This window comes from Engystomops pustulosus, chromosome 1 (genome assembly GCF_040894005.1).
Source record: "Engystomops pustulosus chromosome 1, aEngPut4.maternal, whole genome shotgun sequence".
In the NCBI taxonomy this organism is placed as follows: Eukaryota; Metazoa; Chordata; class Amphibia; order Anura; family Leptodactylidae; genus Engystomops; species Engystomops pustulosus.
Genome location: NC_092411.1, coordinates 83,251,293 through 83,278,052, shown reverse-complemented (window position 1 = coordinate 83,278,052; position 26,760 = coordinate 83,251,293). Strand labels below are relative to the sequence as shown.

General features: G+C 41.6%; 2 protein-coding genes across 3 annotated transcripts; one reads left to right on the top strand and one right to left on the bottom strand.

Moving 5' to 3' along the window:
• Positions 1 to 12: 12 nt before the first annotated feature.
• RNF10 (ring finger protein 10) lies at positions 13 to 15,974 on the top strand. Of its 2 annotated transcripts, none has more exons than XM_072146136.1 (17): positions 13 to 622; positions 4,808 to 4,989; positions 5,098 to 5,294; positions 5,920 to 6,010; positions 6,141 to 6,325; positions 6,575 to 6,711; positions 6,827 to 6,987; positions 9,327 to 9,443; positions 9,781 to 9,997; positions 10,074 to 10,207; positions 10,288 to 10,405; positions 10,547 to 10,648; positions 10,824 to 10,985; positions 11,081 to 11,166; positions 11,338 to 11,395; positions 14,980 to 15,135; positions 15,216 to 15,974. In XM_072146136.1, exons 1-17 carry the CDS (start codon positions 514 to 516, stop codon positions 15,287 to 15,289), a joined length of 2,286 nt encoding a protein of 761 aa, XP_072002237.1. In that variant the 5' UTR covers positions 13 to 513; the 3' UTR covers positions 15,290 to 15,974. The 2 variants fall into 2 exon arrangements, with proteins under 2 accessions (XP_072002237.1, XP_072002229.1); XM_072146128.1 differs by having other exon boundaries at positions 14,974 to 15,135.
• A 2,242-nt stretch (positions 15,975 to 18,216) lies between these two features.
• POP5 (POP5 homolog, ribonuclease P/MRP subunit) lies at positions 18,217 to 21,889 on the bottom strand. The gene is made up of 5 exons (XM_072124072.1): positions 21,782 to 21,889; positions 21,564 to 21,706; positions 18,844 to 18,993; positions 18,472 to 18,555; positions 18,217 to 18,401 (listed from the first exon to the last, which is right to left on the bottom strand). The coding sequence occupies exons 1-5, from the start codon at positions 21,796 to 21,798 to the stop codon at positions 18,313 to 18,315; spliced, it is 483 nt and encodes a 160-aa protein (XP_071980173.1). The 5' UTR covers positions 21,799 to 21,889; the 3' UTR covers positions 18,217 to 18,312.
• Positions 21,890 to 26,760: the final 4,871 nt, after the last annotated feature.

The window sequence follows — 26,760 nt, the reverse complement described above, 5'->3', positions numbered from 1 at the left end:
ATATAAGCGCCTCATCCGGGCACTTGACACCGTCAGGCGGGCTGTCGCCATTACAGACGAGGTTTTGGTTGTCTGCCCCTTGACGGGAGCAGAGGGGAATCGTGCACCGCGCACACACGTGAGTCCTATCCGGGCTCGCAGCACCGGGGTCCAGCCCGCTTCCTGGGGCCCTCCGCTTCTGGACTCTGTTCGTCCTGTGGGGCATCAGCCGCCGCCGAGGCCTTCTCGTCACTGTCTGCCTGATACGTCTCTGCTTAGGCCTTTGGTTCCGGAGTTGTGTGATCTGTACGGGGCCCGCAGCTCCCTCATCCCGTGCTCGTCCAGCGGGGCCCGCGCTCCCCCTCAGCCGCCAGCCCTCCTCTTCTCCTCCGTTATTTTCCTTCTTTTCTTTCCTGGTTGGAGATCAAGATGTCGCCATGAATCCCGCTCTCCGTTACCCGCAGCTTGTGAACGCCATGCCCCTGGCTTCAAGCCGGCCACTGCACGGTGCTACCCCCGCCCTCCCCGCGGTCTATGCCGCTGAGCTCTACCACAGACATGGAGCCCGGAGCCAGCAACAACAGCAAAGGCCAGAACCGCTCCGGCTCTACCGGGCCTTCCGGGGACTCTAAGCCCAAGAATGGTAATGACTACTTCCAGCGCTCATATTACAGCCCATGCCAAGTCATCTGTACACTTTCAGGACATGTTAAAGGGGTGTTCCAATTTCAGCAAATAAGTGCTCCTATTTGGTGAAAGGCTGTACAATTTCCCAATATTCTTTCAAGGTTTTTAGATCTCTGCTTGCTGTCCTGCTATAGAATGCTACTATGTTTGGATAGAAATCGGCTCCTGGTCATGTGATGTTACACAGGTGCACCCCTTGATTACTCTGATATGCTGAACCATGCACCTGTGTGAAAAATACATACAAAGTGATCTTTTTAAAACTTAGCTTTTACTGATAAGTCTCATAAAATATACAAACATTAAGTGGTACAAATTAGCTGCTGCTATGTAGAATCCTTAGTGCATGAACCCCATCTAGAAAAGAATAGACAAATGCAAAACGTGAGCTGGGTGGCCTAAATGGATAAGGTTTCACATGAAAAAATATATTAGACACCAGGCTCACCTTGAATGCTCCGCAGCATAAGTCATCAATGTACACTATCCAACTTCCTTGAGCGTGTCAATTTGTTCATTGGTTTTGTCTCAAGATAGAAGCGTCGGAGTGCTCGTCCGAAAAGTAGACACAACGTGTGGGTCCTGCAAGGCTGTGCACGGGGACGCTGTAACTGGGCCCCCACAGCCCCCACCTGACCACCAGTCCGTACCAACAATTTAGACTAAGGGACGGATTACCCCTGTGTTTCCCTTACCCACAGTAAAGGGACACCTTTTGGCGCACCGCAATTTTCCCCTGATGAGCCCTGGAAGGGTGAAACAGGTCCTGTCAGGATTCGGCCGCTCTGATCCCTACGTTGTGTATTGAATTTCCATAGCACTATATACTGTCCATAACTGTATACCAGACTCTTTTCAATCTTTTTACGGGAACCACTCCGGTGGTATAGGCTTGTTTAATAGGGCCATCCAGCCAGGGACAGGTTCCTGTCGGGGTTGTGGCCAAATAGGACCACGACTCTGAGGTTAGGTTCTCAGGGTATCAGAGAAGCTGGACTCGGGGTGTACCAGGGAGAGTGACATTGTCATCTTGACCCCATTCTTGACATCCGTAAGTCCCATCTTACCCTGTTTATACTCGCCTATCCTCTTCACACCTTTTAAGACACGTTGTGTCTACTTTTCGGACGAGCACTCCAACGCTTCTATCTTGAGACAAAACCAATGAACAAATTGACACGCTCAAGGAAGTTGGATAGTGTACATTGATGACTTATGCTGCTGAGCATTCAGGGCGCGTTCACACGTTGCGTTTTGGTCGCGTTTTCATTGCGTTTGAAACGCATATACAACAGCTGATGAGAGGTGATTTGCCTAATTACATTACCGTTTACGTTTGTAAACACAATGTTAACGCATGCGTTAACGAAACGCATGCGTTAACGCGACGTTAACGCATGCGTTAACATTGCGTTTATTATGCGTTTTGTAAACGTTAACAGTGATGTAATTAGGCAAATCACCTCTCCTCAGCTGTTGTATATGCGTTTCAAACGCAATGAAAATGCAGGTCAAAACGCAACGTGTGAACGCGCCCTCAAGGTGAGCCTGGTGTCTAATATATTTTTTCATGTGAAACCTTATCCATTTAGGCCACCCAGCTCACGTTTTGCATTTGTCTATTCTTTTCTAGATGGGGTTCATGCACTAAGGATTCTACATAGCAGCAGCTAATTTGTACCACTTAATGTTTGTATATTTTATGAGACTTATCAGTAAAAGCTAAGTTTTAAAAAGATCACTTCTTTGTATGTATTTTTCTGCCTTAAGAATATAAATGATCACGGGTCATTAACTGTTATTGACCACGTTCTTTGGATTATTCTTTTCATGCACTTGTGTGACATCACATGACCAGGAGCTGATTTCTGTCTACTGGAAATGAACAGTGAAGGTCAGCAAGCAGAGATCTAGAAAACTGAGGAATTGCTATAGAAAGTATATTGAAAAATTGTATTCAGTACAGTGCAGACAATATTTGGCCTTACTAGAATCCTTAAAGTGAACATATATGAAATGGGTTGCCATGCCAGATTTCTTGAAAAGCTGGATGACACCCTTTGTGGGTACTAGAGACCATATTATTAACCAGCATATTGTCAGAACTCAGTGTAATACATATAATGGGTTAATACCTGCCATATGGCAACATATGTAAACAGTGACACTGCTGACAGAGGTTCCCAGGATATAATGGGAATGACGAGAACTCCATTAATGTGTTCATTCAGGTTTGGATACAAAATGTTGGGTCAGGGCAATGTTTGCTGCGCTCTGGATGGACGTATTACCTGACTTCACATCACAATCTGTTCTTGTGTCACAGCACATTCTGTCTGCCTTGGATCGCTCCTCCCAGCTGTGCTGACTGAGATAATGTCTCCACCCTGTCTAATCTGTCTGGTGCCTTGTCTACATTTAGGGTATTTTGAGGATAAAAAAAAAGAAGCAAATGCTTCACAACTCAGTTTTTCTTTCCATTGCCATCAATGATATTATATGTAGGCTATGTTGGGCTATGTGTTTATATTGTTGCCACTCTGTTGCTAAAAAGTTTTTCTTATAGGGGTTGTCTAGTCACATAAGGTTTTCCCCTATCCACAGGATATTGAATAAATTGATTACTGGTATAGGTCCCAACGGAGGGACAACCATTGACCACAACAGGGGACTGCTAAACCCCTAAATGAACAGAGCAGCAAATTGCACATGTGCCTTGTGTTCTTGTAATCTGTGGGGGTCACACTGCTCGGACCTCAGATTAGAAAAATTGTATGAAGCTGGCAATGGTGCCTTTGAAAAGTAATCATCCCACAATAAATAAAAGTCCCCCCTAGTATTATACAAGTCCTCTTTTGGATCAGAAGATAAGAAACTGGACAATATGCTTGCTTAGGGGTTAAATAACTACATTATATATGAATCATTATGATTCCACTTGTTTCAGATATCTGTAATTTTGCAAATTTTTTTTTTTTCTTGTCTTAAAGTATGTGAACCCCTTACTGATTGTCATGTTTGATGTCAAGGGAGCTGCCTTACAAGGTAGCTAAAAGAGTTGTGGTTTTCCTTTTCCCATCCTGGAAAACTTAGCATATTTTCCCAGAATCTCCTAGTGGAGCATTAGTGGCTATAAGACTCCATAAACCTACATGGCTGCTTTAATTGGCAGTCTCCTTAAGGAGAACCTATACTTCCGGACCTAAAGGGATTTGAGGCAGATGTTATGATTGAGATGTCTTCATGGGTTTAGATATAATCCAAAATTACCCTTCAGAGAGAAGGGAGAGAAGACACTAATACAATACACAGGTAGTTAGTCTTAAAATGTTAAAACCTTTATTATTACTACAATGCATATTACAATTTTTTTTAAAACCATGGAGACAAAGATGTGGCTTCAACATTGAGGATGTCGACAGGATACAACACAACGATGTAGAGCTGATACATATATATACATACTGATATGTGTGTATATATGTATAATATGCATTGTAGGAATAATAAAGGTTTTAACATTTTAAGACTAACTACCTGTGTATTGTATTAGTGTCTTCTCTCCCTTCTCTCTGAAGGGTAATTTTGGATTATATTTGAGTATTTTGTCTGGCACTAGATTCGTGTTTATTAAGCAGGGGACTGTGTCATGTTAGCTGACAGGACACGTATGCTATGTGATTTGACCTTGTAGGCCTCCTTTGTACCTGAGCCCACTCATTAGATTCATGGGTTTAGAGTAGATTGATGGAATTTTGACCCATTTTGGAGTCCCTTATAAATATTCTCTATATATAACTGCTGGGGATGAAGAAATGCAGTGCTTGGTGATCTCTGCTCGTAGCGAAGGCTTGTGATTCTACATGCATGCTACTTGGTAAACTGATGACATTTCACCTATAAGTGAATACTAGAAAGAATATTTCATACCCTACCTGAGGGGGGGGGGCTAGTAGTTTAAATCTGCTTATGGTTTTCTTGTAAGTACTAGCAGGCCCAGCTCCCTGTCTTTCAAATATCACATTATCCCGTTAGCTTATAATTGGAATATGTAGTATATTGTGTACTTCTGGCTAGTACTCCAAAGTTCTTGATTTAACCTTTAATATTTATATGTAGATCTGTTTCTGCTGAATTTCAGATGGAAAAAGTAGCAGCAGCTCAAAGCAGCGATATAGCCGCAAACGTGAAAATACTTACCCCAAAAATGAAAACTTTGCCGGTCAGACCCGCCGCCCCGGTCCACAGAAAGGCAAGACTTTTAACAAGGTTCCTCCCCAAAGAGGAACATCTAAACAATACACATATGGAAGAAGAGAAGAGGTGAGATGTAAAACCTAGATGTTATGTGTATTCTCTGTATGGTTAATGAGGATCCTTTATTCGTGTGGTGCACTTCCCTAGTTGAATCTTCCCATTTCTTGTTTGCAGGTAGCAGAAAGTCAACGGGCAGAGTTCAGCCCAGCCCAGTATTCAGGACCTAAGAAAATCAGCTTGAACCACTTGTTGAATTTTACATATGAACCACGTGGTCATCCTGGTGCTCATAGAGATGGGCATGGCAACTGGGGCAAGAGAAACAAGTGGGGCAACAAACCATTTAACAAGGAATTGTTCTTGCAGGCCAAGTAAGTTTACCAGTCTTATTGTTACTTCTAACTAGGTATTCAGCAACCCACTCTACATTCTCAATGGGAAACTGATTAATGGGGTTGTCCTCTTCTTTTGATGGCTAAAACGGTGAAGTTCCATCTCTTGGCACCCCTGTCAGTTGACAACTTAAAGGAACTGTAGTGCTGTAAAGAGATTTCTATAATTCCATGCACCACTTCTAAATTGGTCGATGGGGATTAAGAATCAAACCACCAGCAATGTTGTTATTGATGGGGTCTGAGGTACGACCAAATATCTTTCAGCTATTTATTTAGGAACAGAAGGCCACCAGGTTTAACAGAGCCCAAAATATACATTTTAGGTGGCAAATTGCAGCATTCTTTTTGTCTCTTACCCATTTTTGATATGTTGCTTTCCTCTCAATGTAAATATGGATATGATTCTTCTGTGGGACTGCCACAGGAAATTTCACTATATGTTTGTCACTTGTAAATGGCTGTACCCATGAGACTTCTGGTCTTTATTGTTAGTCCTGAAAGCATGTCGTCTGGGGGCCTAATAATGGCATCCTATTTCACTTCCTCATTCCTAAATTGTCACACGTGCTGATTCTGTGTATGCACACTTTTGTCATTCTAGCTGCCAGTTTGTTGTATCTGAGGATCATGATTACAGCGTACATTTCTCTGATCCAGACACGCTTGTCAGCTGGGATCTGGTGGAGCAAGTGGTAAGTAACATCACACTGTATGCTGAGCTCCTCATATTTGCTTTAAGTGTGTTGAAAGGTTTTCAAGACTTGAATTCTAAGAGTGACTAAACATCCAAGACAAATGTCCTGTGCAATTTATCTGTTTTAGCGCATCTCCAGTCATGAAGTGCCATCCTGTCCTATATGTTTGTATCCTCCTGTTGCCGCCAAGATCACTCGTTGTGGGCATATTTACTGCTGGGCTTGCATATTGCATTACCTGTCACTAAGTGAAAAGGATTGGAGCAGATGTCCAATATGCTACAGCTCTGTTTTAAAGAAAGACCTGAAAAGGTACAATTTAAATTTTAGTTAAATTTGTCCTACCTTGAAAATTGTCTTGTATTAGAAACTTCGATTACTATAGGATTTCTAAAATAGAATTTTTAAAGTAACTTTGCATTTTAGCAGAAAGCAGTAAACATAACTTGTAACTTCAATCATTCTGTAGTTTCAAGAAATTCATAAAATTTTAGTTTGATGCAATTCTAGCGTAAAAACTCAGTTGTGGTCTGGTTTCTCATGAACTTGATCTGTCTGCAGTGTTATTGCCACAGAGAGACCACTTTATGCTGTTGGTGCCACCATTACAATGCAGCTGATGAGAAGAGAGAAGGGTGTGCTAGTGGCAATGCCCAAGTCAAAGTGGATGAAACTGGAGGAACCTATTCACCTGGGAGGTGAGAGTTCCACATCTTCCTATTTGTAACTTTGTACAGTTTAACAAACCTATGGTTATATTGTTTGCAAACCAAGTATTATGAATGTCATTTTAAGGGATTATCTCTGTTCTAGATGAGGAACATTCCCTGTTTTCCAAACTTCTTCTGGCATCGAAAGAACAGATCCTCAACAAAGTGATTTCAGAGGAGAAGGCTGCACTGCTTGTCCAGCACAGTATTGAGGGAGAAACTCCAGAAGCATGTTTTATTGAAGCTGCTATACAGGAGTTAAAGGTGAATGATGAGATTAATTATGCAGACCAACTTTTTGGGTGCTGTAGCGGTTTGCGATATGTACTTTAAGGAGGAATTGTGCTACTAACACCTATCCTTATGATCTGAAGAACCGAGATCTACATTTCTCAAAAATTACCTCAATTGCCTGAAGTGCTTTCTTCACTTCTTTAGGGGCTGTATCAGATGTCAGAATCCCAGTATTCAGATGGGGATAGGTGGCATTTGCATAATGATCCCTATTTCTGGTTTGTGACTCCTAGAATATTAAGAGGCTGTTTTTCGATCTTGTATCGCAGGTCTTTTTTTTATTTTATTGCACTATGCTGCAAAACTAGACATTACCTTTCAGGTGTGGCACTGCTGACCCTGCTAAAGAATTGACTCTTAATAGATATCCATAAAAGTTTCTGAAATCTTATGCTTCCTAGTCGTATTTCTTTACACCACCTAGCTCCTGATATGATTTTGTGCTTTGGTTTGTAATTCTATAGATTAAAGGGGGGGGGGGGAATCCTTTAACTTCTTCATTACTGGCATATGGCTGTATGTTGTATTGGCACTTACTCTGTGCAGATTGCAAGTGTATGGATGTCATGACTGTGGTCCACTTCAAACGAACAATCTTCAGACTCATGGTACCTAGATACAGTTCTGGTGTCATATTAAAAAGGATGAGTGCTATCTATGCAGAGCTGGCTGCTCCGGAGCTGCTGCGCAAGCGCAAAACTCCAGCTTCAGACGATGTGCACAGCTACAAGGAGCTGCACACTGAAGATTTCTTGGTAGGAGGATCAAGAGGTTACTGGGGTGTAGAGTAGCCGTGCCATGTAGCGTCAGCTACGGCACGACCCAGTAGCCTCTTAAGGAAACTTGCATATTAGGGTAGTTGAAGATTAAAAATGTTACAGGGGAATGAAGGATTAGCCTAAAAAGCATTAGATAAACCTGCCACCGGATCTACCTTAATAGGTAGATCCGTGAAGGTAGGTTTCCTTAAAATAAAAGGCATATATACATATGTTTGTTTAATCTGCCTCTTTAGCCATTTGCCTGCTTATTTCATTAAGAGGGGGGGGGGGAAACATGTAATAACCTTTATCAGGTTTAAAGTCTTGCTTATCAAGAAATAAAGATTAAAAAATGTGTGTAAAGCTGTTCTAAAGATATCATTTAACCCGTTCCTGACATTCTGCATAATTAAGCGCGGCGGGAAGGTACTTGTTATGGTGCCACCTCACAAGCGGAGCCGACACTTTAAAGTGCTGGTGTCAACTGCATATAGCAGCTGGCATCCTGCTGCAAAACATGCTACCACAGGGATTGGGTGTTTAGATCCTCTGATGGCAGCCCCTGGATCTGACGAGTGCCCTTGAGCATTGTGGTCATGTGACTCTAACACACGGAGTACAAATACGGATAAGAGTTCTCCCACATTTGTTATTGCAAATACAATATGCAAATATGTAAAAATAAAAAATAGAATAAGAAAATTTTTGGATCCTCTCGGTGAATGCCGTAAAAAAAAAAAAATGTAAAAGTTGCCAGTAGTGTGTGGTGTAGTTTGCATATGCGGAGGGGTGTAATTTATGGGGTTTTACTATTCCTCTCAAAACTGGAAACCTGAGCAGGTACCTCCAAAAGTATGATTTTGCGTTTTGAATGCCAGAAAAGTGGAAAATTTTGCATTTTTCCAGATTTTCACCAAATATGTTGTAAGTTTATGGGAAAAAAAGATACTGCCCAATTACTTTTTTCAACTAACCACACATTTCCAATTTGAAAAAATGTATTGGGAAGGTGCTAAATATCTGGCTATTCAGGCAGCAATTACCCAATGGTCACAAAAGGGTTAAAGGAAATCTACCATCAAAATGAAGCCTGATAAACCAGACACACTTGCTATAGATAGACAGGTGACTCTGAAAATCTTCGTTTGTTATCAATTGCCTCCTTCCTTCTAGAATAAGCTTTAAACATCATTCTAATGAACCCGAGGGGCTCTGGTGGGTGTTTTAAGAGCCCCTCAGTGCTACAGCGTCACAGGCTGTTAAAATGAGCAGAAGATGGGTCCCCCCCCCCCTTCCTTTGCCTGTGTAATCTAACTGTAGCAGGATGTGCAAGGGGAGGGGAGACCCACACTGCTCACTGTCTTTTCAATGGATGGATAACCATTACCTCAGTCACTGTGCCTCTATGAGTTGGTGTCCCTGGTGTATCATGCTTCAGTTTTGGTAGTACAAACCACATATCTATATTTTGGTTTTTGTATGGATTATGTAATTTAAATGTCAAATTGCTACATCTAAACTTTTTGGTGGCTGTTAAACTTATGACAGGATCGCCAGGATAGTCTTCAAGCTCCCAAACATAAGGTTGAAGCCGTTGAAGTTTCTATGGAGGCTTTAAAGCTGGAGACAAAGATTGAAGAGCGAAGTTCTGGCTTGGATAGTAAGGTAGGTGTCGGAATGCTGTAATAGGTCTTTGTCCTGTTTTTGTATTTGAATATTGCTGATTTCTGTATTAAGGTTGTCCCTGCTGAGCAGTTTGATTGTGGGTGAGGGAGGCGGGGAAAATAAATTCACTAAGTAGCAGCACCAACAATGTAAGAAAAATATTTAGCTACACTAAATATTTACCCAAACTATTACACATATAAATGTACATCAATCTGCTCATGACGTCCTGCCCAGAGAGTGGAGTACAATTTCATGACATGTTTACTTTTAAGGTCTGTTATGTTTTACATTTGTCTATGCAATATAAAACAAGTTTGTACTTTATTATCTTTAGGTGGTGCAGTACCTCTCTGCATTTGATGAGGAAATTGATCCACAGGAAGAGGAACCGTGTGCAGTCCCAGTTGAAACCCACCTGGAAGCTGTGTCTCTGGAGTGCTGTGATATTTCTCGTGCAGATAGCTCTAGCCCTACTTCAGACAGTCATCAGGAAGCAGTTCCCTTGGCATCTGAACAGATTTTGAACCCACATTACTACTATTTCTATCAAGGTGTTTGCTTGAACATATTTTTTTTTTTTTTTCCCCTCCTCCTTGGCAAAAATCTAATGGCCTGTCATCTTTACAGCTATAGATGGGCAGCATGTGTATCTCCACCCTGTTAATGTACGATGTCTGGTCCATGAATATGGCAGTCTTGAACAATGTCCAGAAACTATTACAGCTACCGTGGTAGAAATTGATGGCTTCACAGTGACTGAGGTTTGTTGGAATTATATGCACAGGGAAGTATGACGTGATTTACAGTTGTGCAGTTGACTGTGAAATGTGATCTTTTGCAGGAGGTACGTAGGCGTCACCGTTACCTATGTCATCTTCCACTTACCTGTGAGTTCAGTATTTGTGAGATGTCACTCGGGCCCCCAGCTGTTTCACAAGAAACTCTTGCATATTTTGCTGGTGAGATATAAAAAGTTTCATGGATATATATATTTTTCCAATCGAAAGTCGTATTGGAAATAAAAAAAATGCCTGTTAAGTATCTAGCAGAATGTGGTGGCTAATTCACTCTATATCTTACTGCATGTTAAAATTCTTTAGATGAAGTGGAGAAGAGAAAAAGGCAACGCCAGCGCAAAGCTCGAGATGAGCGACGCAGAGAGAAAAGAATTGAGATTGAGGAGAACAAAAAACAAGGAAAATGTAAGTTAATTTTGAAACTTTTACAAGGAAAAAAAACACAGTAATGCATTGCGTAAATCCTTTATCCAGTAATTGTGTAAACATCAAATACATTACAAATCTCCTTTCAGGAAAGTATATCTCTATCTTTTGTGCAGGACTTTATTATTAAGTGAGCATTTAAACTTTATTGCAGATCCGGAGGTGCAGATTGCGCTTGAAAATTTGTACCAGTTCCCTGCAGTCAGTTCTGCAACAGAAGCCACAGTGCCTGGTTCACTTTCTCTGCTGCCTTCTGCAGATCCCCTCAATACTTTAACACCCTCACCATTAAGCTGTAGCCCGGGCTCTCAAAGCAGTAAGAACAGTTCACAGCATCTGTATGTACATATGTGATTATATTATATATTTTTTTAACCTTATATTGTCCTTTTATGTTCTTGCTTTATGGAGGCTTTACTTGTGGTCAAGGGGCAGAATGTCCTATGGATTTCCATGGAAACTTTGAGGATGATGTCAGGTCTCCTTCATTTGCTCAGGTGTGTGACCACCATATGGATTGTGTGGGAATCTGAAAAACCCTTCTTTACCAAGGAGTGGTTCTGTAAAATGAACTCCTTCAAAAATTGTGTAATTTCTGTTTCTTGTTTCTCCATATTGGATTATAAATTGGCAAATATGAATTATTGTTTTTTTTTGTTTTTTTTTAGATGTTAAGGGTTGGCAAGGCAAAGCCTGAGTTATGGCCTAAGGTTGCTGTAAAGAAAGGTAAGTGTTGATATTGGTAGCAAAGCACTGATTTGAGCTCTGTACTCAAATCACTCAAGTGTATATATTTTATAATTGTAGCTCCAGACAATGTTTGTTTTGTTTTTTTGTTTGTTTTTTGGTCCCGGTGACAATTGGATTTTCAGAATCTTGTGCTGTCATGGGAACAATAAAGCTTCATTAAACTCCTTAAAGCTGATGATTGCAGCCTGGGGCTAAAGTAAATACACCAGAGGTCACAGTGGGCAGAGAGTTCTGTTTATAACTAGGGAACATCTGTAAATCAGGTGCCCTTAAGTCGGGACCACCTGTAGTCTAAAAATCTGCCGACATGCACAACAAATAAACTCTAGACACTCCACAATCTTCATATGATGTGCTCACTGTTATTTGTAAATCACCTTAGAAAGCTTAAAAGGGTTGTCACCATGGCAAATGGCTGACATTGGGTCCAATGCATTGTGACAAGTACTTTCACCATTTACACTTATTACAAAATATGCAGCCTTACTGAGAACTCCTCTTGTTATGGTTGCTGGCGCCCCCTGCTGGTAGCTGTGTCCCGTCCTTGGCTACAGCTGATCTGGCCGAGTCTGCGCACAAGGATTCCCCCAGCTGCTCTGCACTACAGATCACTCCATGGGCTCACAGCTCCTCTCCACACTGAGAGATCAGCTGACACTGCAGCCAATAGGAGGTGAGAGAGGAGGAGGGGCCGAGATTGTGCTGTGATGGCCACTGCTTACCAGCTCCACAGGAGCCTACAGCAGCAGATCCAAGGTAACTGCAGACATACATGACTATCTGCTGCACAGGGGAGTCCTCCCCTAACATGGATCATAGCAATATAGCAGCCCTCTCCTCCCTCCACCATTAGTCAGGTCACACAGGAGGCTGCAGAGATAACACAAGTAACAGGCTGAGCTCTGACCTCTCCTGATGCAGTCCTCCTCCTGTACTCTCCACCATGCACTGTCCCTCCATGCTCTGTCCCTCCATGCTACCCTGCTCTCCTGCAAAGGGGCCCCTGTCCCTGACTAGCAGGGAAGTAGCTAAAGATCAGTAACATGTGAGAAGCTGTCACCTATTTATCTATCCAAGTCCTATTATCTATCACCTATCATTTATCTATCTATATATCTATCTATCACCTGTCATCTATCTCGTGTATCTATCTATCTAGTGAATTTGTTGCGATTCCTTACAAAATACACAAAAAGATGCAATTAACGGCCCCAAAGTAACATACAAAAATACAAAGTTCATCAGTAAAAGTCATAAAAACAACTAAAAAGGTCCATGTTAATTTTGTTCAATCAATGCATAGAAGTAGAGCAAAACAATGTATTGTCACAGCATCATGGTCGGTCAGACGGACAGTAAAGTGTAAATATGTCTGCCGTCCCTGCATTTTTCTAGACCTCAAACTCCATGCGTATCCTCACTTTGAAGTCACTTTGGAGTGACGATACGCGTGGGGTTTGCCTCCCCTGTGCCCACCTAGACTTCGGCCATGCATGTCAGCCTGACCGACCATGAAGCTGTGAGAATACATAGATGCACATTTACTAAAAACAGTGCAGTGTGTACCATGTGCAGTGACCTGTGTAGTGTGCAGGGGCGCCAAATTCAGGATTTTTGGCGCACATTCTTCATGAATTTGGTTCCCCTTGCACTGCCCCGACAGAGTGCACCAACTTTTTTTGCACTTATAACATGGGGCGTGTGACATATTTCTATTGGACTTGGCATGTTAAATCTGGTGCATGGTCAGACTGAGCACCAGCATGCCCACTAATTTGTCATGTATTTTCTTATTCAAGTATATATTGACAATGATTAAAAGGAGAGGAAGCAGTGTCAGGGCTTTGGTAGGTGACACACAGCACCGATAGCTGATTCCTGCTGTGCTGGGGATCAGTAATGCAGGGACTATTTGAGCACAGCAGGTGGAAGGAGACACTGAAGGCTGAGCGCTCTGTAGCACTGAGTTGTGCAATAACTGCCGCTGTCAGTGCTGTGCATGTGCCTGGCCTGGCCCCTCCCACATCTGCTTCTGTATGGAGCAGAATAGAGGCTGAACACGCATCATAATAACAAATAGAAAGGAATCTTTACTTCCAGGTAACCTTTACAAATAGATTTTTGAAATATTTTAACCTCTGACAGCTTTTTGTAGTAAATAGTTTCATGGCATAACCCCTTTAATAATTGAAAGGGTAGATCTTGCCAAATATCCAATAAGAGACTCTGGTATCACCAGTAGATGAAGTTGGGTTGTCCATCCATTAGGGAAGAGCTTGGTGTATATGTCATGGTTACTTTAAATGAAACTGGCATAATACAATTATAGGTTGAGACAACTGGAGCCTGAGGTGACTATGTTGGGCGACTAGAGTATTGTGTGGCTTTTCAATTTCCCCCAGGTGATCTCCCCCACCCAACAATTTTCTGTATAGTTTTCCCAATATATGTTTTCATTGGTTGTGTGTGTCAGTTTTTTTTAGACTACAGGCGGTCTCCTACTTGGTGACAGAGACCTGATGACAGGTGTCCTTTATGTCACCTCTACCTGTTGGAGCAGCTCACAATGATCCCATCCCAGCCTTTATCTAGTCAATTCATACATTAATCATTGTAAAATCATCTTTTCTTATGTTAATGAGGCTGGTCGCATGGCCAGAGGCAATGATGTCACCCTGTTCCCCCTCTCATCTCCTCCCCCTGCTCATGTATGTGTAATATATAGTAAAGCATTGCTAGTGTCTGTGCTTTATCTGCTGACATGTTCTCTTCTCCCATACACATGTGAGACACAGGAAGCACATGGAAGAGCCATCACACCATTATACCTCACACCATTATACAGACTCAGTCAAGCACTGGGGGCGTGGCTGTACCTCCCTCATGAATAAGCCGGCCAGCTTGAATATAATGACTCATTGGACATTTCACAGGTCATTTGCATACAGCTTTAGGACCTCATTGCTTAAGTTTATAGGCATGTAGAGGGATAATTAAGGGATAGAAGCAAAGCTTTCTAATGGCAGTTTATGAAAATTATATTTAGGGGGTTAATTTGCCTGACAGGTTCTCTTTAAGAACACCTGACTTACAGACCACCCCTATAACAAATGGCCCTTTGGCTGTTGGTAATTTAATAAATTAATGTACTTTAATAACTCTCACAGCTGATCATTGTAGCCTGGGTCTAAAGGTATCTGTTATGAAGCTGTTATGAAGCTTCTTTGACAGGCCAACATTTTTTAATATCCAATTTTCAGAGACCAAAAATTTTTTTGGCTGTGGTTACAATTATAAAATATACAGTTCTGACTTGCATGCAAATTCACCTTAAGAACAAACCTACAGAACCTATTTTGTACGTAAAGCGGGCCTGTCTGTATTGACAATAAGTTTTACTGCACTTGTCTGTGGGGTGGTAAAGTGCACAGAACCTCTACAGAACTGACACACAATATGGTTAGGGGATTGAATGTAATTGGCATCCTCAATATGGCCCCATGCAGAAAGACTTTGTATTACTTTGGACCAGGCTTATAATTTGCTTTTGTTAGTCACAGAAGCTCCAGTTAAGGGCACAGCCCCTGCAGACAGTGATGGCGAGAGCGACTGTTCTGAGCGAGCTCCGGTTCCAAGCTTTCAGAACTCTTTCAGTGAAGCCATGGAGGCAGCCTTTCTGAAGCTAGACACTGGACTTCCAACTCCTCCAGCCTCTGGTGAGATGATCTCAGGACTGTATCAGTTAGATTTGGTTTGTTGTCTTACTTTCTGTAACTGTTGTTTACCTTTTTTACAGTCGAAAAAGGAGGCAAGAGAAAGAAGAAGCCACAAAAACTTCTCTTCAGTACTTCTATGGTTCACACAAAATGAGCCGACCACTTGTGAACTCATTCTAACTTCACTTCATCTTTGCGCACATTGCTTGGTATAACATTTTTAAATTGTTTGCAGTATTTATGGTTGAAGACTTTATTTTCTTATGGGACTCTATGGTAATAGAAAAACATGGCTGCTTTCTTCTGAAAACTGCACCACAGTAGTCTACAGGTTATGTGGTATGCAGCAAGGCTCTTTCTAGAAAATGGGGGCTGGGATGCAGTAAGACCACCTATAGATGGGTGTAGTATTTTAATGATGTAAATAGTCATGTTTTTCCAGAGCTAGACCCACTCCTCTTTAATTTGGTCCTTGGATGGTATTTAATGTTTGCCATCTACCAGTAGTTAATCTAGTCTGATTATGCCTACACAGTGCTGTGTTCAGACTCCAGAACATTAGAGGAGCAAGTATTAAATGATTTATATGACTGTAACATAATGATGAGGCACATGCTTGTTAATGAAATTGATGGGGCCTTTTGCCATGTTGAAAATACCTGAGCTGCTTATCTGGTATTAAAATGTGGACCAGGAAATTCATGATCACATTCTTGACTTTTTTTTTTTTTTTTGTCCCAACCTCTGAAATCGGCCTAACTCTGATTGTGGCTTTTATGTGAAGGGAGAGTTTTACTTCCTTCTGACTGTAGTATAAACAATAAATGACTTGTAAGTTATTGTGCGCCATTTATTACAATACACCCAGTGAAACCTCAGTAGGTAGTGTGCTTATGTGTAACTGGTATTGTAAGTGAAATCCAAGATCTATAACTTCTGCATAGAATGTTTTTTTAAATTCAAAAAGCTTCTACTCGCATGTTGCAGGCGCTTGAATCTGTGCATGATGGAGAAATACACTCCTATCTGAATGGGGTTCTACATTCACAAACAGCTTTTCAGTCTTAAAGGGAACTTATCGCCACACTTTTTCACAAATGGCTAATGATAGGTTCCCATAGAGCAGTGATGGCGAACCTTTTAGCAGCCGAGTGCTCAAAAAGCAACCCAAAACCCCCCTTATTTATTGCGAGGTGCCAACCAAAATTAAAGCAGTAACTTATTGCTCCCTGTTCTTCAACAACTTTCAATCATATTGGCCTCCTGAAAATGAAAAATTTGCATAAAAAAGTTCTGCAAAAAGTCCTCCAAAGATAATTCGGCCCTGTCTATTCATTCTCACTCTTTCTACAGTCCCAAGTAGCAAAGTAAGTATGAAAATATGACCGAAAACAGCATCTCTTAAGTTGCTTGGAACTGCTGAAACATTCTTTGAGTCCTGTCTGGTGTGCTAGGGCAATGGCCTGGGTGCCCACAGAAAGAGCTGAGTGCTGCCTCTGGCACCAGTGCCATAGGTTCGCCACCACTGCCATAGAGCCCTACTATACACTAAATGCCACCTTTATTTTAGCCAAAAAATTCTCACATTTCCATGAAATCCATTTTGTCTTGTACCTGGCATACAGCTGCAAGTCAGGGGGGGTGGCTTTCTTGGCCCAGTTGCCATGTATAGGGGACGAATATACATCTCCCATACGTTCGTGTGAATGTAGCCTTAGATGCTTGTCTTGTGATTTTGTGCCAAGGTGGCTGCCCCAACATGACTTGGGGGATTTTATTGAGGAAAAAAGCTTGTTGCTGACAGTAAAAATCAATCCTTTAGAAATAAAGCATGTTCTAGTCTGCAAACATTTGCACAGATGCATATACAGAAGAAAATGCTCATTTTGACTGCACACTAGCTAAATCTATGCATATAGCCTACCCTAAACCTTGGAACAAAAGGCTTTTGGGTTCCTAAAAGTGTTGGGATTATACTTTCACTCCAAGGTAGTGTCACTGAGCACCTAGCTTTCTCAACCCTTTTACAAATTTATCAAAGAAGGTGCTAAGGAACTGGTAAAATAAACTGCTTATAACTATAGTATCAAATTGTGTAATACACTTATTAGACATTAGCAGCATAACTGCTCCAGTAACATTCTATATTAAGTACATATCTGCCCCCATTGTGTGCTGCTGCAATGAGATTACATCTGGCGAAGCTAGGTAACAACAATAATCCTGTGAATCTGCACATGTAAAGACTCTGGTAACAGCCCTGGAGCCATTCTGGCTATTTCTTTGTACAATTTTAATAGTTGATTTATAAGAGGTAGATCATGCATAACAAATCTAAGATGCCCACATTCACTAGATCTTGAGTGTCCCTTGTTTTATCATACTTGACATTGATTTCCTTCAAAATGCTTCCACTATCAAAGTAAATGTTACTCAAATGGTACAAAATCTCTGATAAAGTGATCCATTTTTACTTTATTAGCTCTTAACCTCTTCTTAGTGATCCTCCTCTGCTATATTGGTCACAAGCTCTTCTTGTGTTTGGGGACACCCGCCTGCTAAAACGAAGGACCAATTTGATTGGCCAATTTTGGTGATAAACATGGCAGAACTGGTCAATAGACTGGCCAGTTACAGTGATGTGGCATATCTGATCTGTCATGACTGATCTCTGTAATGACAGATCATGTCATATGTAAAAGTCAGGACTGATCGGCCACTTTCTATTGTAGAGCTATGTGTGATCTGTTCCACAATCACTATTTCCCCCTTACCCACCATAGTCTGTTAATCCTTTCATTATTCCCACCAGTCTATTTGTGCGTTTTAATAGTAGTGCACGCAATTTGAGATCTTGCTGCCAAATACAAATAGTAAGTTTTCTACAAAAAAAAACTGATTTGACTCAATAGAACATTTGAAAGTTAGAAAATTGTAATTTTTTTCACTTCCTAAGATATTGATATTGTTGTTAACATTAGTATAATTTTGCTAATAGGAGGGTAAAAATTCAACCAGTTTGATAAGTAAAAAAAAAAGTTAGACAGACACTGGTCACATTTTAAAAAAACAGCTGCAGCCTTTAGGGGTGAAAGAGAATTTAATGAACACACTTTCTATACAAAGGCGAGTGCAACATTTAATGTAATCAAACAATTTAAATTTGATATGGGCTCCCTAGTTCATGTAGTCATCAACTGAGAACTCTGATTCTTCCACCTCTAGAGAACAACTTGCTATAGACTTCTGGATGGCATCTTTGTTCTCTATAAGGGAGAACAGAATTAGTGGCATATAGTGACACTTTCACAAGCTTTGGAGAAAGAGGCTACTCACCGGGATCTGAGCAATTCTTCAATAACACTGCTAATTGTTTTCTGTTGTACTCAATGAGGAATTTCTGACATGTGCGTATTGTGCCTGTAAGAGAATACAATGTGACCAGGTGATAAATACCTGATCATTGAACCCTAAGGCTCCTTGCACACAACCTTATATGGTGGCCATATGATAGCAGTTTGTTCAGCTGCCACAGGAGTGCATTGTGCAAGTCGGGGGAAAAAAAAAAAAGCTTGCTCTGACAAGGGCATGGCTGCACGGGTCCAGGCCCAAGTGTAGCACACTTGTCCAAAAAGCCTAAAATAGGGATAACCATAAGTTGCAGATACTTTTTTTTTTTTTAAATAAACAAGTGCCAAAGTTACTTACCTCCAATATGTAATGTGTTAAAAAAGCATGAATACCGCTGACCTCTGTTCTCAAGACTGGTAATAAAGGGAAGAGATGAACCCAGAAGCTGGTGAAATGCTTTCCGACAGCGCAAGAATATGATGCCAGTGTAAGCATTTAGATATTTGACTGTTAAGATAAATACAGATTTACATTAGTTATTCAGAACACAACTCTATACTTTGAAGTATTTATTTTTGTGAGCAGAAAAAATTCTTGAGTAATACACATGTTTAAGACTAAATATTTCTTAAAGAGGACCTTTCACCACCTCACACATGTAGAGATTATAATACCATCCTGTAGGGACACTTGGAATGATATCTCCGCAACCGTGGGGGTTAGAAGGAAAATTCCGAGGTTCTGACCATGGGCCTGGAGCGGGAGGCGTGTGTTAGCTTCTCTGACATTGCCTGCCACTGATTGGACGGTATGAGAGATTAGCATATTATGAATATTGAGCTGTGAGTTTTTTTCTATGTTCATCTAAAGGCTGTGTTCACACACATTCTGCTAATATTCTCTTGACATTGTGTTAACATAATCACAATGTTTTGTCAGTTTTGCTTGCGGTTGCATTTATGCGGCGCTTGCGTCGTGCTTACACTGCGTTTGCACCACGGTTACGCTTATGCTGCATTTGTGATTTTTACGTGGTGTTTGAATTACATTTACATGGGTCACATTTACAAGCCGTTCGCATCACGTTTACAAGGCGTTTGCGTCACGTTTACGCTTACACGCCGCTTGCATCATGTTTGCGCTTATACGGCGTTTGTGTCACATTTGCGCTTATGTGGCGTTTGCATAATGGATACGCTAACATCATGGTGACATTTACGCAGCATTTGTGTCACGGTTATGCTTATGCAGTGCTTGCAGCACGGTTACACTTACACAGCCCTTGCGGCATGGTTACGCGCCGTTTGTATCCCGGTTACACTTACGCGGCGATTGTGGCACGCCTACACTTATTGCGCATTTACATCACGTTTACACTTACTCGCCGTTTGTGTCTCGTTTACTCTGATGTGGCGTTTCAATTACATTTACACGTTTGTGTCATGTTTGCGCTTATGCAGCGTTTGCGTCATGTTTAGGCTTACGCAGCATTTGCATCATCTTTACGCTCACGCAGCGTTTTCATCACATTTATGAGGCCTTTAGATACACATAGAGAAATTACATCTCACCACTAACAGTATGAGGGAAGATTAGCATAAGACATGCCCCCAGCTCCTCCTCTCTGACCAAACACTCATTATAATGGTCACATCTCGGGACTAATAACTCTGAATTTTCCTTCTAGCCCCCACGGTTGCAAAGTGCCCGTGAATCTATGTAGCAGTCCCTACAGAATGGCATGGTAATCTCCATTTAAGTGAGGTGGTGAAAGGTCCTCTTTAAAGTGATTAAAGGAGCTTTCCCATAATTTACTGCAATTGTGGTCCACTATTCTGCTGGTTGAGGATGAACTAAAAATCTTGTGTACCCACACCTGAAAATGGGGGTTCCATTCTTACGAACTGAATAAAACAGCATGTTGAGAATGCTTCCTGCTGCCCTGCGGAGGAGGTAACCAAACTCAACCAGAATTCAGGTTGTTGTCCGAACTCTGATTCTATCCACAGGATAGTGGATAACCTGAATGCATCTACAATATTCTAGGAGGGATTAACGTAACCTGTACTTTACAGCACACCAGAATGCAGCAATATTTTAACAATTATATATTAGAATCAATGGTGAGAAGACCTGTGCTGATCTGGGACGTGTAACCATAAAACAATTTACTGGTGATCCTTCTACTCATGATCTATAGTTCTCATGTCCTAGGAGTCAGAACGCAACTAATGTAATGTTTATCACATATACAAACAGTAAATGGGCGACACCTGCTGCAAACCAGAGTATTCATTTAAATTTCATTTAAAATCTAGCAATATATTTGATGTGTTGGTACAGGTCTCCAGTATCGTAAATCATGAATCCCCCTTCCGGGATCTGCTGGAGTGCGGATACAATTCCCTGCACTTGCAGTAGTGGTGGGTACTCATCCTGCACAACATGAGCTGAGTGACCACTACAGGTCCGTGTAAGCAGCCTGTAGCATCATGTGCAGTACATGGTTAGTGACCACTACAGATCCCTGTAAGCAGCTTGTAGCATCATGTGTAGTGCATGGTTAGTGACCACTTCAGATGCCTGTAAGCAGCCTGTAGCATCATGTGCAGTGCATGGCTAGTGACCACTACAGATCCCTGTAAGCAGCCTGTGTGCAGTGCATGGTTAGTGACTGCTAAAGATCCCTGTAAGCAGCCTGTAGCATCATGTGCAGTGCATGGCTAGTGGCCAGTACAGATCCCTGTAAGCAGCCTGTAGAATCATGTGCAGTGCATGGCTAGTGACCACTACAGATGCCTGTAAGCAGCCTGTAGCATCATGTGCAGTGCATGGTTAGTGACCACTACAGATCCCTGTAAGCAGCCTGTAGCATCATGTATAGTGCATGGTTAGTGACCACTACAGATCCCCACTTCAGCCTGTAGCATCATGTGCAGTGCATGGTAAGTGACCACTACAGATCCCTGTAAGCAGCTGTAGCATCACGTGTAGTGTGTAGTATGTAGTGCATGGTTAGTGAGCTGGGGTATCACACAGATATGACCGCCGGAGGTGCAGACCTCTCCCGTACTTACTGGACAGCCCCAGATTGCAGGCTGCATCCCCGAATGACCCGTGCAGCTTGCTCACCGCATCCCTCACGGCGTGCAACACACTGGAGTGCGAGATACTATGCCTCCAGCGCGGATCCTCCAGCACCAACTCACACAGGAAGTATCTGAGGGAAACGTCGTGTTACTGTCATTCACCTAAAACTTACCAGAACACCTATAAAGGTAAGTTCTCTACTTACCTACACTTCAGCCGCATGGTGACGTCAAATTCACGCGCCGTGCGGCTGGAGAGAACGTTGGTAAATCTAATTGCCACGTCACTTCCGGCAGAAGCGCACACGCTGCAGCCGCCATATTGCTTGTGGTATCAGCCAGGTTATGTAAAGTAGCTGTTTTCATTGCCCCCAACCTGTAAATCTTAAAAATGCAATTGACCATATTTTACATTCCTTTTATTGACTTTCTTTGTGTTTTGGAAACTAGCGGCCACCTCTAGTGCTGTGTCCTGTGCTTATTTTTGACATGGCACTCTGTCCCAGTGTATGCAATGGGCTTTGTCAGGTTTTTTTTTCAGCCCGCTTGAAACTCTCAGCATGTTCTACTTTTGCGAGTCAAAAAACACCCTATAGAAACGGATCACAAACACTCAGACACATGCAAGTGCAATGCGTTTTTCAATGAACAATTGCCATAGAAAAGATAATCAAGGTATGTCTTTTTTACTCTCCTTTTATGCGTATGAAAAACATTGAAATCCCCCAAAAATTGTGTTAAAAAAGAAAAAAGCTAATGAATCAGACAAAAAACTTTTGAAAATTGAAGGCAAAAAAGTCTGTTTTTCATGCGTTGTACTTTTGACGTGATCTGCAACGCAACTGTAAAAGGGGCCTGCAGCTTCCCTTGTCAGGGCGCTTTCACGCGATGCGTTGCGCCCCTTTTTTTGATGCGTTTTTCACGCATTTCATAGGCTTCAGCCTTGCGCACATGCTAACTTTACATTTTTTAGTAAGATCTTTTTATGGCTTTTTCTGTGCACTCCGGGTGACAACTCCCCTTTATTCTTTGGGTTGATACGATCACACGTATACGAAATTTAAATCGGTTTTATTATGTTTTAATAGATTTGGTTGTTTTCCCATATTCTGACACCAATAATGTTCCTATACCTTTCTCTGCAGTGCTGTATAAAGTTTCATTTTTTGGGGGATGATCTCACTGATACCATTTTGCGAACTGTTTGTCGTCGAAGTACAGGCTCCAGCTCTCCAAACCACCATAATTATGCTTCAAAATCATGGGTTTCTGGGAAACTACGAAAAAATCTCAGCTAACACCAACTCAAAACTTTTTAAGGGTTTATAATTCAGAATTTCAGATTCCCAGTCTCTTCAGGAGAGATTGGGGGACATTTATAAGAAGTGTCTGAGTAAAACTGTTCTAGTTGTCCATGGTAACCAATCAGAGTTCACCTTTAATTTTATAAACAGCTGTGGGGTGATGAAAGCTGAGCTCTGATTAGTTGCCATGGGCAAATAGAATAGTTCTGCTCTCAGACACTTCTGGTAATTGTCTACAGAAAGAACTTCCTCGATGCAGAAACACATCACTCATTTTATGACTCGAAACCCGAAAGTTTCCATCAGGACAGCTATGAAAACCCTTGGATCACTTACCTGTTCCATAGATGCAGTGCCCTGGGACAAGGCTCACAAGAGGAACCTGCAGCGTGATCTCCTAATAGCCTGAGATTGCAATCCCCAGACTCTTATTATACTATTCAAGATTTCATCTCTCACTGTTCAAGAACTTGGCTGGTACCTCTGCCCCTAAAGATCCTCACTACAGATATGTCCTCATGGAGCAGGGATGCTGATGTAGAACACAGGTGGTTGTAAGGCCCCTTTCACACTTGTGTTGCAGATCGCATCAGAGTCTGATCAGGGTACGATCAGGGTTTGGTCAGTGGAAAACTGACATTTTTCATCAGAGTTCAATCAGTTTTCACTCAGAGTTTGTTAAGTGTCTCATTTATTTTTTTGTGTGTTTCAATTTTCAATGCGTGTCTCAGAGCGCATTCCGTTTTTGATGCATCTCCATGGTGCGTTTTTCACGCACGTGACTTGCGAAAGTAGAACTTGCTGAGATTTAAAAGTGTGTTTAAAAAAAAAATTAAAGTCTGAAAAAAACCCATTGATTACAATGGGTCAGAGTGCAATGAAAGTTCTGCACATCAAAAGTACCCAACATGAAAAATGCTAACGTGAAAGTGGCCAAAGGCTGGTGGAGATTTTCAGTCATGTCTCCAGTGTTGCAAGATTCATGTTTAATCCGACCACCTAGTGAACAAAAAGGGTGGAAGCAAGGCCATGTCAGCAGAATGCAGTCATTTGATGAACTGGGCCTCTCAGCCTAAATCTGGCAGCAGATGTTCTCAGCGAAACAATCTTTATCCAGGGTGTTCGCAATGATAACATTGAGATGGGGAGTTCCAGAATTAGATTTCATGGCAACAAAAGAGTAAACCAAGGGGCTCACTTATGCTCACTCTACTGTTCCAGCAAGTCTCTGGCAGATGACAGTCTATCCATCGGCTGGAGATACATTTCTTTCCCGCTATTCCATTTAAACCAAGAATTTTGAAGAAGATTCAAGAGGAAGCAGTGAAGCAATTTTGCCGTTTTGGCTCCACTAGGTTTGGTTTACACATGCATTCTATCTTTTGAGCAGCAGATTTTGGAGTCTCTCTATTTTTCTGGATCTTCGCCTCCAGAACGGACAGTTTCATCCCAACCTGAAGATGGTAAACTTCACGGCCTGGAGGTTGACAGGCAGAACTTCAAAGGAATAGAATAATCTCAAGAAGTCATTAATACTCTGCTGGCAGCAGAGTATCAACAACAGTTAGTTTATAAAATAATATGGTCTATATTAGTCTACATTATCTCAAACCTTCAAATAGCGAATTAGTTGTATTTAAGTCTATGAGAATAACTGGGTCTGAATACCCAGAGGTGAGATGAAGGGTTTGTGGTTTTCCCTTTGCTTCTTTTACCGCACTGAGAACAACTGGGTATAGATACCCATTGAGGCATTATTATGATATAACTGTCTATCATACCCCTTTTAAGGATTTAGGAAGAGTAGTGATGAGCTGATCCATCAAAGTTGGGGTCCGTGAAGTTCAGATGAACTTCTGGGAAAAGTTTGGTTTTTGTAACCATACTTGAAATGAACTTGGCCCCAAACCCCCACTGAGATCAATGGGGACCTGAAATTTAACACCAAAAAATGACTGTAATGAAATGTGTAACCGAACCTGTCAAATGCATGTGTGAAGTTAGCAGTACAGATACATAGATTTGTGATGGCATGGTGGCTGAGTGAGTAGCGCTTCTGCCTTGCAGCACTAGGGTCCTGGGTTCAAATCCCACCCCGGTCAACACCTGCAAAGAGTTTGTATGTTCTCTCCGTGTTTGCGTGGGTTTCCTCCGAGTACTCCGGTTTCCTCCCACACTCCAGAACATACTGTTAGGTTGTTTAGATTGTGAGCCCCATGGGGACAGGGACCAATTTGACATGCTTTTTGCAGCACTGCATAATCTGTGTGCGCTATATAAATAAAGAATTATTATTATTGTGATAAAATCCACTATGGTAGATCCACAGCAGACAATTTGTATGTTTGGTTTTACAAATAAGGGAACAGCAAAAAGTGCTTTCACTTGGTCTGAACATGCTATAAATAAGAATGAGCCTGGTTATTGGAAATGTTTTGTTACTGTAGGTTATATTACTGTCGAATACAGAAGCAATGTACTTATTAGTCTGAACAGTACTGTACTCGGCCACCAGATGTCACTGCTACATGCATCTGATAGCAATATGTAAAAATATAATAAATAATGAATCTTTATTTATACAGCGCCATCATAATCCACAGTGCTTTACAGATCATGGGGTACATAAACAAAAAATATGAGTAATAATACAGAGTAATAATAAGATTGCATGAAACAATAGGAATGATGGAAAGTCCTTAGACCAGTGATGGCAAACCTTTTAGACACCGAGTGCCCAAACTACAACAAAGACCTGCATATTTTTAATTGATACCAGCACTCTGAGGACACCAATAAAGCAGAAAATAATCCCAGGTACAGCTGTCACTTTAAAATAGCTCTGTGCACAGCAAGTCCTGGGCTGTCTGGGACTGCAGGAAGATACCTGGAGTCATCTCTGGTGATGGCCTGGGTGCCCACAGAAAGGTCTCTGAGTGCCACCTCTGGCACCAGTGCCATAGGTTAGCCATCACTGCCTTAGACCCTTAGTGTGATTAAGCTCTTAACCCCTCAGTGACGCGGTCTGAAAAAGGCTCTAGTGACCGGGCATGTTTAGCGAATATTCGTAATCGGTGGTGTAACAGCCATAACTTTTTTTTTGCATGCCACCTCAAAATTTTTTGCAGTGTTTTTTCGGGACACAGAGCTAGTTAAAAACTAATACGAGTTTAAAAAAAATGTTTTATTTATATTCTTATTTGGGGTTAAAAGTGGAAAAAAGTCTTTTTTTTTGTAATTAAAAGTACATATATTTTTTTAATTTTCAAATTAACTCATAATTAACATTATTAATGAATCCCATATTTTGTTTCGGTCATTTTGATATATATAATGTGTATAGTCTCGGGCAAACGGGGTGACTGTGGGAGTGTTTTTTGTAGTGTAGCAGGGGATTTTATTTTATTATATGGGGAAATGTCATTGTATTTTTATGCATATTTATGAATATTTTTTGTGTATGTGTGTTCTTAGTTTATATGTCCCCCATGGGGGACATTTTCACTTTTTTAAAATAATTTTACTGTAACTGAGGCATCTATAAGATCCTCAGTTACAATGGAAAACCACTAGCTGTCACTGATGGGGCTGATCAGAGCGGTACTGGGTCTGATTAACCCCTTTAGACCCAGAGGTCACGTCATCACCGAGTCTATGGAGTGGCGGCAGCGCTGGCTCTGCTATTTCGTGCAATGCTTTCCTTCAGCGCAATGCTGTGAGGAGCGGAGAAGCAGTAACGAACCGCATCTACTTTCTCCCTAGTGTCTCCGGTTGTCTGCTATCTGGAGACCGGGTCCTGCTCCCGCTCACTGTACTGAGGAGACTAAACCAGGTCGAAACAGTGCTGTCTACAGTTGGGAGTCTGTTCCTTCTGGAATGGA

Bases quoted from the DNA above. Each gene is read 5' to 3' on its own strand.
- POP5 (XM_072124072.1), bottom strand. The intron at 18,994-21,563 runs GTAAGTACGGGA...TTATCTTAACAG, and splicing joins CTGCAATCTGGGGCTGTCCA to TCAAATATCTAAATGCTTAC. The intron at 18,556-18,843 runs GTAAGTAACTTT...ATTCTCTTACAG, and splicing joins TAACACATTACATATTGGAG to GCACAATACGCACATGTCAG.
- RNF10 (XM_072146128.1), top strand. From the start codon at position 514: ATGCCGCTGAGCTCTACCACAGACATGGAGCCCGGAGCCAGCAACAAC. The intron at 10,208-10,287 runs GTTTGTTGGAAT...GATCTTTTGCAG, and splicing joins ATGGCTTCACAGTGACTGAG to GAGGTACGTAGGCGTCACCG. The intron at 10,406-10,546 runs GTGAGATATAAA...AAAATTCTTTAG, and splicing joins AACTCTTGCATATTTTGCTG to ATGAAGTGGAGAAGAGAAAA.